The 12,612-nt window shown below is 54.4% G+C and overlaps 1 protein-coding gene across 1 annotated transcript in view; it reads right to left on the reverse strand.

Moving 5' to 3' along the window:
- The window catches only part of slx4ip (SLX4 interacting protein), a 114,224-nt gene extending 101,650 nt beyond the window's left edge, over positions 1-12,574 (reverse strand). Inside the window, 2 exon segments of the mRNA XM_080199722.1 lie at positions 1,518-1,609; positions 12,549-12,574. Of these exon segments, the coding sequence (XP_080055848.1) occupies positions 1,518-1,544 (27 nt within the window). The 5' untranslated portion in view covers positions 1,545-1,609; positions 12,549-12,574.
- Between the last annotated feature and the right edge of the window lie 38 nt (positions 12,575-12,612).

The raw sequence follows: 12,612 nt of genomic DNA on the forward strand, positions 1-12,612 counted from the left end.
GAATGCACTTGATTGTCACCCCATCCACAACTTTAAACATTCACTCTCTCCAGCACTGACACACACTGGTAGCAGTGTGTACCATCTACAAGATGGACTGCAGCAACTTACCAAGGCTCCTTCAACAGCATCTTCCAAGCCTGTGACATCTGTGGCCACTACAAGTAGCCAGGATTCCCACTTCAGGTCCTTCTCAGCCCTAACGCCCAAGTAGGTGGCACAGTGACTAGCACTGGTGCCTCACAACACCAGGAAAGCAGGTTCAATTCTGGCCTTGGATAACTGTCTGTGTGAAGCTTGCATGTTCTCTCTGTGTCTGCATGGGTTTCCTCCCGGCGCTCCAGTTTTCTCCCCCAGTCCAAAGATGTGCAGGTAAAGTGGTTTGGCCATGCTAAATTGCCCATTAGTGTCAGGGAGATTAGCAGGGTAAATACATGGGGTTACAGGGATAGGGCCTGGGTGGAATTGTTGTTGGTGCCAACTTAATGGGCCAAACAGCCTGTTTCTGCACTATAGAAATTCTATGAGTCTAAGAACTTAATTGGGGGCCGTTTTCTCAACGCCAGTAATCTAATTTGGGTACTACACTCAATTATCCCAAGGAACCTTCGACCACAGACAGCGGTTGAAACAAACAGCGTAGAAGCATTTAAGAAGCTAGATAAGCTCAGGGGGGGAGAAGGGAATATATGTTAGATAAAGAAGGGTGGGATAAAGCTCGAACTGAGCACAAACGCTGACATGGCCTGGCTAAACTGAATGATTTGTTTCTGTGCTGTGTATTCAATTTAATTCTCAGCAGCCATACAAAATCTCACTACAGTATTAGCAGTGATGCTCCTGCCCCCAGTTGCAGAATAATTGGCAATTCCATTGTTTGGCCTTAAACATGAACAATTGCCAATTGGGTGACTTGCTTGGCAGTTATTAGAACCAATGGGACTACGTCCAGGATGAATCATTCAGTTTAACAGAGAACTAAAGGCCGAAATTAGTTCAAAACAACTGCAATCACTTTTTTATGCAACCTTTTTAAAATGTGACATTTTCTATAATGAAAAGCTTTTTTTTGCTAGGATGAGGTGGGAAAAATAATATGTTTAACCCTCCAGTTCTTTTCCCTTACCCTTTACTCATGAAATCATGACTCATGTTGGAGTAGAATTTCAAGAAGAGGGGGAGAATTATTTCCATGTTGCATAGGAACATTGAACAAAGTAGCTCCTTTATGACAGCAAATATTGTGCTTAACTCAAGAAGTCTCTGGCAGCCTCAGTCAGCCCCCAGTGGAGATAATCTAAGTTCACAGTTCAGTCTTTATGTCAAGAGGCTCCTTCAGTCATGCGCAGTAACCCTTTACTCCATTCCATGTGTATGTGGGTATTATCAGCAATTCCCTCTTCCCTGCCCACTATAAACTAAACAGTCTCTACTCAAAGAAGTGATTTTATATAACAGTATAACAGCAAAATTATACATGAAAAAATATAATTCAAGGAAAATGTAATTACCCTTACCTTAAGGACAAATTTTTTTGACGGCATCACTGCAATAGAAACTTGCTCAACCTTCAGCGGTAGTTCAATAAATTACTAACAGGACAACCAACCTAAGTGAAGATAGAAAAGTTTGTAAAAAGAAAATGCAAATCAAACCTTAATTAAATACAAATACAATAGTAAACACCAAGTTCCAACTTGGCTCGTTGGCAGCATTTTCACTCACAAAAGATTGTGGGTTTCAATCCCTTTCCACAACACCAGTACATATCTTGGGCTGATATTTCAGTGCAGTAGAGACAGCACTCGGATTTTACCCTCTTCCTGAGGAAATGGTAAACCAAGGCTACACCTTGATGATTCATATGAATGTGAAAGATCCTGTGGAATTATTCAAGAGTAGGGAGTCCTGGGCCAACATCACTCAACCAACACTATCAAAGCTTTGTCTGTTTTACTATTTGTGGTATTGAGCTGTACAGATAATCAATGTGTACAATTCAAAACCAACTCACTTTGGATGCTCTGTAGATGTGAAAGTCATTAAATGAATAAGTCATTTGTCTTCTCAATATATGTCAATAACATTTCTGACATTTATCATCATTTAGAAAAAACAAAGCTATATTGCATCACTGGTAGTAATTAGGCACTCTAAACAGTCTCATTGTTATTAATTTGTAAACAGTGTCATTACGAGTAAATGTCTACCTACTTTTTATCAAGTTGTCAAGTTACTATACTCCAGGTAGAGATCATACTTCTGTTGCGCCAGTACACTCCAACCAGTTTATTTTTAGGTAGGAAATTCTTAGCTTGAATTCCATAACAAACTTTTACATTTGCATCCCTTGCCATGTGTATTTGGATTACAATAGTTATTAGGTGATCCCTGTACGCAAAGACTGAAGTTTAACCAGGTAAAACTATACTGTTCAGATTAAATGAGCAATATACTATTTAGTTAATTGCTTTTTAAAATAGAACATGTTTGAGTAATCAAATACTTTTCTTTTGCCTTGAACTTGAATGTGTGGTATGCATCAGCACAGCGCATTTGTCCAGCTGGACAAACCGACTAATTATGGCACTGGCTTGCAGTCATCTAAAGCCAAGTGATGAGAATCCCAGACCTTGCAAATTTGTTCCCCTAAATCTTATCAATGATCCAGGCTGGCTGGTCATTCATCAAACCCTTAAGTACTGAAAGCCTGAAGAGCTCAGACATCAGGTTACTGAATCTGCCTCATGGGGGATTGACTCCGTTCCAAACTACCATTACCACACATGCCATTTTGGAGCCAACTTGATCCTAGATACACTCTAGTCACCTCCCAAGCCTCTAAATAAATGATTCAATTTCATTGTCAGTATGAAATTTAATTAATATTTTACCACATTTAAAGGTCTATATAAATGCTAGGTCTTGTTAAGAAATGAGGATGACACTTCAATTTGAAAATTTTGCCGCACATTATTTTTGTTGCTAATTTTGTTTGCTCACCCCAGTGATTTCCAGCTGTGACACCAATGATAGTGAGCAGTCCCCCCTCATCTCTTTCAGGTTCCATAACACGTGAACCTGAACTGCAAGTATCACCATAACAGAATCTAATTCAATGCTCACCTGACATCCACTCATCTGCATTTCAAATAGAGATTACTGGATACAAAGAACCTTTTCCCCTCCTTAACCTAGAAACAGTGAAGTCAAATGTAGTATCCTACTCCTACTTTGGCTGAGCTTAGTTCACACAGAAAGGAATTCAACAAATTTCCAGGTTTGGTAATCCATTGAATTCAAGTGGCTCTGCTGAGTTCAAGAATCCCATATTTGGGAATCAAATCCTGCCCCCATTCTCCTACTGGCAGCAATAGGATCTGTTGGGTACTGGGGCTGGACTTGCACCCACCTGCCATTTTAAAAATCACCAGAGTCTCCACAACTCAGTAAAAATCCAGGCTTGGAATCTTCAGAAATTTAGAACATCAAAATGCTCAGAACACTTCTCATACATTAAAGTACTGTGGATATGGCATGTCCTGGTTCAACAAACATTAAGTGACTTCTATGATAACATGCTGACAACAGGCTGCTCAAGTCTCAGCTTGAAAATTGCATTTTACGCCCAATACTTACAAACCTATCAATTATAGAAATTGTAATTTGGGCTGAAAATATATTGGAGGTTGTTAAAGGATTTCTGTCAAACTGAATCTAAGCAGCCAGATCAAACGTGCAGTCCTTCAACTTAACCAATCTTGTTGGCAATTATATCAAATACTCATTGCTTACAAAGCTGCAAACATTTTTTGTTTTAAAAACTACCGACGTAGTTTTTGATTCTGGTATTCACTACATAAAAATTCCTTAGGATAAACTCATTAAAATACAGTTCCTTTCATTTAAAAAAAATCTAGCTTTATGCTATGTAATCTCTCTGCACCACCTGCAATCCCTTACCAGGAAAATAGGCAGGCTTCCTGCCTCTCAGAAGTCTGCCACTGGTATTCCATGAGCAACCACTGGGAGGTACACGAGAGCAGCCCCAGGAGCAAACCCACTCCAACTCTAATTTGATTGTTTTTTGGGATTGCACAGTTGCACATTCGGTGGGAAAAAAATCGCAGCGACTAATCTACATACCGAGGCAGGTTGTTTTTGGCTCAGGCCACCAAAAGAGAGATCATTTTCAGGTTCTGACCCATCATGTCATGTGTGTGACATGCCCAACGATTGGTCAATTAATGGCTAGAGACCACTCTTGCCATTCAACTAAGCAATGGGGCAGGCTTCCATTACCAGAGGGCCAGTAGAAAATCCTCCAGTAGCAACTTGCAATGCAGGTAATGGAGAGAAAGGGTGCCTCAAGGTGGAGAAAACACTGTCAGCATTTTGAAAATCTTTCAGAAAACAAGTGATCACAGCTGCCAGACTACTTCTGCATGGTGGTCTGTGGCCATTTGTAAGTCAGCTGGGGTAGGGACACTGAACGAGTGTTTAAATATTGAAATGGCGCACTGGCACCCTGTGGCTATTGCCAGGAAACAACTTCCATTCTCTGGTTGTGTTTCAGCCACTGCAGGGGGCTTAATCGCAGGCTGGAAAATCCCAGTCAGTGCAGCCTAATATAGTCTCAATTGGCTATCTGCTGCTTGTGGGCCGTTTTAATCCAACACTCCCAGTAGGAAATTGATGGATCAGATCTCATCAGTTTACTAAGAGCTGGGTTAGGTTCAGATTTCTACTTTTTCCTCAAGTTCTCTGCCTGAAGACAGGTCTAACCCATAGTGCAACAACTCCCACCACGGGTAGGGCACAGAGCCAGGACACCCCAGCCCGAACGGGAATCAAACCTGTGCAGTTGGCACCTATTTGATTCCACCCCAACCTTCCATCAAACTGCTCCCCTCAAGAGTCTGGGTTACTATTGCAACATATATGTTTGCTGCATATTGTAGACTGGATCTATAGATAGTGATGGTACAGGCTCCAATTTCCTTCCATCAAATAGCTGACCAAGAATCCTTCCCATTCTTACCACCTGCTATTGGCATATGTCGGAAGCATTTACAGATTGATACATTATGAATGCACCTCCCTAGCCAAAAAGTCTGGCATAGGAGTTGAACCTAGATGTTCTAGCTCAGAGGCAAGAATACTACAAGGTACACTACAAGGCTTCCACTAGTTAAAATTACTCCCATTATTTACAGTGCAAATAAAATATTGAAAAACATAACTTGCACTTTTCAGTAAGCTCTTCCAGCCACCCTAGTATAATGCTTTGGGTGTTTTATTTGATAGTAAACCCACAAGCTTTCGGGGTTTGTCCCTTCATCAGGTGAGTCAACTAAGGGATTTGTCCCTTCGTCAGGACTCACCTGCCGAAGGGACAAACCCCAAAAGCTTGTGGGTTTACTATCAAATAAACTTGTTGGACTTTAACCTGGTGTTGTGAGACTTCTTACTGTGTTTACCCCAGTCCAACGTCGGCATCTCTGCACCATGTTTTATTTGCACATGGAATTCAAACATTGGTTGGGTACTCTCAGTTCCTGTTTGTTCCCGAGTACCTTTCCAGATTTCAGGATGTCTTCAAAGAGCTTCACAATTAATTAAGTACTTTTGTGCTGTAGCCAATGTTGTAAAATAAGAAATGAGGCAGCAATTTGCACACAGCAAGAATCCACTAATAACAAATTCGATGGTCAGATAATCAGTTTTAGTGATGATAGCTCAGGAACAAATATTGGCCATCAAACTTGTTTTTCTTCATTCAGTTCGTGACTTGGCATCTTTCAGACACGATCTCAGCAACCGCTATATCAATAGTTTTATATAAATTACTGAAAGAAGACTCCTCCCAGTTCTTAGGTTGCTCTGCAATCTTGGACAAATTCTTTAAACTACTCTAATCTAGTCGATTTCCTTTTCATTACTCTGCAGTCTTCCAAAACTCACAATAGGTATGCCACAACGTAACAAAGTACAATTCCAAGTCAAATTCCTCGATGGTTTTCAGATTCACTATGATTTTCTTTCATTTAGATAGAAATGGAACTGAGTTCAGAAACACAAAGTGTGCATGCCTCAACAGCCTTCAAATAGGCAGCTGTCAACCAAGAGTAGTTTCTAATTTTGTTCTTGCTAAACAATTGCCACTCCCCCTTCTTTTGAGCAGCAGTCAAATGTTGATGGTTGGTATGTACAATTAAGTGGGCCTGACTCAATCAACGTTCTTGTAGTCCAAAGGCATTTAAATTTGGATATCCAGACTATTTGTTTTAGCAAAAATGTATTGTTGAAACTTTCTAAAAATTGAGGAAAGCAGCAACTTAATTGTGATTAGACATCCTGCAAAATTTTAATGCAAACATTAGGATCACCTTGAAGAGATTAGGTTTAAGGCCTCAGTGACCGAAACACATGTTTATAATCTGATTTAATTATACCCATCAGCACATTTTTATTACTCAGAATCTCTGGCCTCATTGATTTGAGTTTCAGAACATCGGATGCAGCTTTCTTCCTTATATAGCATACTTATTGCTATAAAACATCCTGTGGTGTTTCACAGGAACATATCAAACAATATTTCATACCTGGCAGATAATGAGGTATTAGGACTCCTGACCAAAACTTTGATGAAAGAGGAAGATTTTAAACAATGTCTTAAAGGAAGGGAGAGGAATAGGAAGGTGGATATTCTAAGGAGGAAATACACAGAAATCACATGAGAAGACGACCAGTCGGCCCAATCTGTCCATGTTGGCATTTATGCTCCACACAGAAAATATCCCAACTAATATTTATCCATCTGTTCCCATTAAACTTCAACCCCATTTTCTTCAGCTACCTAACCAATCTTGAATGTTGACATTACCTACCTCAACCACCAATCCTGGAAGTGAATTCCATCTCGCTTTAAGTCCCTACATTCAATTTAGCCATCCCTTCACAATTGTAGGGATTGTTTTATTTATTAATGTAGTTAATTGCAACTGGATTCCCAAATACTATTCACAGGAAAGATGACCATTCCATGTGTTTTATTTATTTGGCCTTAAAAAAAATTGTAGATGAAAAAGGAAAGATTGGGGTTGGGCCATGTCACATCTTTTCAATTTATTCGAGAACTCGAAAATAGCTTCTTCCCTGCCATCAGACTTTTGAATGGACCTACCATACATTAAGTCGATCTTTCTCTACACCCTAGCTTTGACTATAACACTATATTCTGCACTCACTCGTTTTCATTCTCCCCTATGTGCTCTATGAACTCTATAGCATACAAGACATAATAATTTTCACCCTAATACATGTGACAAAAATAATAAGGATGTGGGTATTGCTGACTTGGCCAACATTTGTTTGCCCATCCCTGCACATACAATTGGTTGTTCCTCAGCATCATACTAAGACAGTAGGAAAAAAAGACTTGCATTTCTATGGCACAGCAGCAGTGGTTAGCACTGCCACCTCACAGCGCCACCCCACCATTCTCCTCCCCCCACCACCCCTCTCCTCCCCCCTGTCTCCTCCGCCCCGCCACCCCTCTCCATCCCCCCGACCGCCCCGCCCCCCGCCACCGCCCCGCCCCCTCTCCACCCCCCCCACCACCCCGCCGCCCCCCTCCACCGCCCCCACCAACCCCCCCACCGCCCCGCCGCCCCCTCCAACCCCCCACCACCCCGACCCCCCTTCCACCCCCCCCTCCGGCCCCTCCCCACCGCCCCCCTCCCCCCCCACCGGCCCCTCCCCCCCTCCATCCTCCCGACCGCCCCCTCCCCTCTCCCCCCCACCACCGCCCCCTCCCCCTCTCCACTCCCCCCCCACCACCGCCCCCTCCCCCTCTCCACTCCCCCCACCACCGCCCCCTCCCCCTCTCCACTCCCCCCACCGCCCCCTCCCCCTCTCCACTCCCCCCACCGCCCCCTCCCCCCACCGCCCACCCCCCCCTCCCCCTCTCCACTCCCCCCACCGCCCCCTCCCCCTCTCCACTCCCCCCACCGCCCCCTCCCCCTCTCCACTCCCCCCACCGCCCCCTCCCCCCACCGCCCCCTCCCCCTCTCCACTCCCCCCACCGCCCCCTCCCCCTCTCCACTCCCCCCACCGCCCCGCCCCCTCTCCACTCCCCCACCGCCCCCTCCCCCACCGCCCCCTCCCCCTCTCCACTCCCCCCACCGCCCCCTCCCCCTCTCCACTCCCCACCCCCCTCCCCTCTCCCTCCCCACCGCCCCTCCCCTCCCACTCCCCACCGCCCCTCCCCCTCCTCCCCCCACCGCCCCCTCCCCCTCTCCACTCCCCCACCGCCCCCTCCCCTTCTCCACTCCCCCCACCGCCCCCTCCCCCTCTCCACTTCCCCCACCGCCCCTCCCCTCTCCACTCCCCCCACCGCCCCCTCCCCCTCTCCACTCCCCCCACCCCCCTCCCCTCTCCACTCCCCCCACCGCCCCCTCCCCCTCTCCACTCCCCCCACCGCCCCCTCCCCCTCCCACCAACCCCTCCCCCTCTCCACTCCCCCCACCAACCCCTCCCCCTCTCCACCTCGCCCCACCATCCCCTCCCCCTCTCCACTCCCCCCACCATCCCCTCCCCCTCTCCACTCCCCCCCACCATCCCCTCCCCCTCTCCACTCCCCCCACCTCCCCTCCCCCACTCCACTCCCCCCACCATCCCCTCCCCCTCTCCTCCCCCTACCCCCCTCCCACCAGCCCCTCCCCCTACCCCCCTCCCACCACCCCCTACCCCCCTCCCACCATCCCCTCCCCCCTCCCACCATCCCCTCCCCCCCTCCACCACCCCCTCCCCCTATCCCCCTCCCACCATCCCCTCCCCCACCCCCTCCCCCTCTCCCACCATCCCCTCCCCCTACCCCCCTCCACCCCCCTCCCTCTCTCCCACCATCCCCTCCCCCTACACCCTCCCACCACCCCCTCCCACTATCCCCTCCCCCTATCCCACCACCCCCTCCCCCTCTCCCCACCACCCCCTCCCCCTCTCCCACCATCCCCTCCCCCTCTCCCACCACCCCCTCCCCCTCCCACCATCCCCCTCCCCCCTCCACCATCCCCTCCCCTACCCCCCTCCCACCACCACCTCCCCCTATCCCACCATCCCCTCCCCCCTACCCCCCTCCCCCCACCCACACTCACTCCCCCCTCCCCCCCACCCTCCCCCCCACCCACACTCACTCCCCCCTCCCCCCCACCACCCCCACCCACACTCACTCCCCCCTCCCCACCACCCCCACCCACACTCACTCCCCCCTCCCCACCACCCCCACCCACACTCACTCCCCCCTCCCCTCCCCCCCCACCCACACTCACTCCCCCCTCCCCTCCCCCCACCCACACTCACTCCCCCCTCCCCTCCCCCCCACCCACACTCACTCCCCCCTCCCCTCCCCCCCCACCACCCCACTCACTCCCCCCTCCCCTCCCCCCCCACCACCCCCACCCACACTCACTCCCCCTCCCCTCCCCCCCCACCACCCCCCACCCACACTCACTCCCCCTCCCCTCCCCCCCCACCACCCCCACCCACACTCACTCCCCCCTCCCCTCCCCCCCACCACCCCCACCCACACTCACTCCCCCCTCCCTCCCCCCCCACCACCCCCACCCACACTCACTCCCCCCTCCCCTCCCCCCCCCACCACCCCCACCCACACTCACTCCCCCCTCCCCTCCCCCCCACCACCCCACCCACACTCACTCCCCCTCCCCTCCCCCCCCACCACCCCCACCCACACTCACTCCCCCCTCCCCTCCCCCCCCACCACCCCCACCCACACTCACTCCCGCCTCCCCTCCCCCCCCCACCACCCCCACCCACACTCACTCCCCCTCCCTCCCCCCCCACCACACTCACTCCCCCCTCCCCTCCCCCCCCACCACCCCCACCCACACTCACTCCCCCCTCCCCTCCCCCCCACCACCCCCACCCACACTCACTCCCCCCTCCCCCCCCCACACCACCCCCACCCCTCTCCCACAACCACCCCACCACCAACCACCACCCCCACCCCTCCCCCAACCACCCCACTCCTCCCCCCAACCACCCCCACCCCTCCCCCCCACCCACCCCTCCCCCCCAACCACCCCCACCCCTCCCCCCAACCACCCACACTCACTCCCCCCCACCCCCCTACCCCTCCCCCCAACCACCCCCACCCCTCCCCCCAACCACCCCCACCCCTCCCCCCACCCGCCCCTACCCCTCCCCCCCACCCCCAACCGCCCCCACCCCTCCCCCCCACCCACACCGCCCCCACCCCTCCCCCCCCCACACCGCCCCCACCCCTCCCCCCACCCACACCGCCCCCACCCCTCCCCCCACCCACACCACCCCCACCCCCCCACCCACACCACCCCTCCCCATACCCCTCCCCCCAACCACCCCCACCCCTCCCCCCCACCCACCCACACCACCCCTCCCCCCAACCACCCCCACCCCTCCCCCCCACCCACACCACCCCTCCCCCCAACCACCCCCACCCCTCCCCCCCAACCACCCCCACCCCTCCCCCCCACCCACACCACCCCTCCCCCCCACCACCCCCTACCCCTCCCCCCCACCCCTCCCCCCAACCACCCCCTACCCTCCCCACCACCCACACCACCCCCACCCCTCCCCCAACCACCCCCTACCCCTCCCCCCAACCACCCCCTACCCCTCCCCCCCACACCCCCTACCCCTCCCCCCACCACCCCCTACCCCTCCCCCCACCACACCCACCCCCTCCCCCACCACACCCACCCCCACACCCCCCTCCCCATCCCCCCACCACCCCTACCCCTCCCCATCCCCCCACCACCCCCTACCCCTCCCCATCCCCCCACCACCCCCTACCCCTCCCCCTCACCCTCCCCCCACCATCCCCCTCCCCATCCCTCCACCACCCCCTACCCCTCCCCCTCCCCCCACCATCCCCCTCCCCATCCCTCCACCACCCCCTTCCCCATCCCCCACCACCCCCCTCCCCATCCCCCCACCCCCCTCCCCATCCCACTCACCCAACCCCCTCCCCATCCCACTCCCCAACCCCCTCCCCATCCCACTCACCCAACCCCCTCCCCATCCCACTCACCCAACCCCCTCTCCATCCCACTCACCCAACCCCCTCCCCATCCCACTCACCCAACCCCCTCCCCATCCCACTCACCCAACCCCCTCCCCATCCCACTCACCCAACCCCCTCCCCATCCCACTCACCCAACCCCCTCCCCATCCCACTCACCCACCACACCCACCCCCATCACCCCCACCCGCTCCCCATCCCACTCACCCACCACCCCCACTCACCCACCCCCCTCCCCATCCCATTCACCCACCCCCCTCCCCATCCCACTCACCCACCACACCCACCCCCACCCCCCTCCCCATCCCACTCACCCACCACACCCACCCCCACTCTCACACCCCCTCCCCATCCCCCCACCCCCTCCCCATCCCCCCACCCCCTCCCCATCCCATTCACTCACCACACCCATCCCATCCCACCCCCAACCCATCCCCCTCCCCATCCCACCCCCACACACCCCACCCCCTCCCCACTCCACCCCCTCCCCACTCACCCATCCCATCCAACTCCCCACCCCCACACACTCCCCCCACACCCACACTCCCCCTACCCCCACCACCACAGTCCCCCCACACCCACACTCCCCCTACCCCCACCACCACAGTCCCCCCACACCCCCCCCACCCACTCCCCCTACCCCCCCCACTCCCCCTACCCCCACACCCCCCCTCCCCCTACCCCCCCCACTCCCCCTACCCCCACACCCCCCCTCCCCCTACCCCCCCCACTCCCCCTACCCCCACACCCCCCCTCCCCCTGCACCCCCCTCCCCCCCTCCCACCACTCGCTCCCCCCACCACTTCCCCCTCCCCCCCTCCCACCACTCGCTCCCCCCACCCCCTCCCCCACCACTCGCTCCCCCACTCCCACCACTCGCTCCCCCACACCCTCCCCCACTCCCACCACTCGCTCCCCCACACCCTCCCCCACTCCCACCACTCGCTCCCCCACACCCTCCCCTCGCTCCCCCACACCCTCCCCCCGCTCCCCCCACACCCTCCCCCCGCTCCCCCACACCCTCCCCCCGCTCCCCCACACCCTCCCCCCGCTCCCACCACTCGCTCCCCCACACCCTCCCCCCCCCACCCACTCCCCCCCCCCCACCCACTCCCCCCCAACCCACACCCCCCCCCACCCACTCCCCCACCCACCCCCCCACCCACTCCCCCCCAACCCACCCCCCAACCCACTCCCCCACCCACTCCCCCCCAACCAACCCACCCACCCACTCCCCCCCAACACCCCCCACCCTCTCCCCCACAACACCCCCCAACCCCCCACCCACCCACTCCCCCCAACCACCCAACCACCCACCCACTCCCCCCAACCCCCCACCCACCCACCCACTCCCCCCAACCCCCCACCCACCCACTCCCCCAACCCCCCACCCACTCCCCCCACCCAACCCCTCCCTCCCAACCACCCACTTCCCCCAACCTACTCCCCCGCGCGCTCTGACCGTTTCGAATCCGGCGCCGTTCAAACGGGTCTCGCGTGGCGTATGCGCATGCGCCACTCCCTCC

This window comes from Carcharhinus amblyrhynchos, chromosome 12 (assembly GCF_965287045.1).
Source record: "Carcharhinus amblyrhynchos chromosome 12, sCarAmb.v2.hapA, whole genome shotgun sequence".
Lineage (NCBI taxonomy): Eukaryota > Metazoa > Chordata > Chondrichthyes > Carcharhiniformes > Carcharhinidae > Carcharhinus > Carcharhinus amblyrhynchos.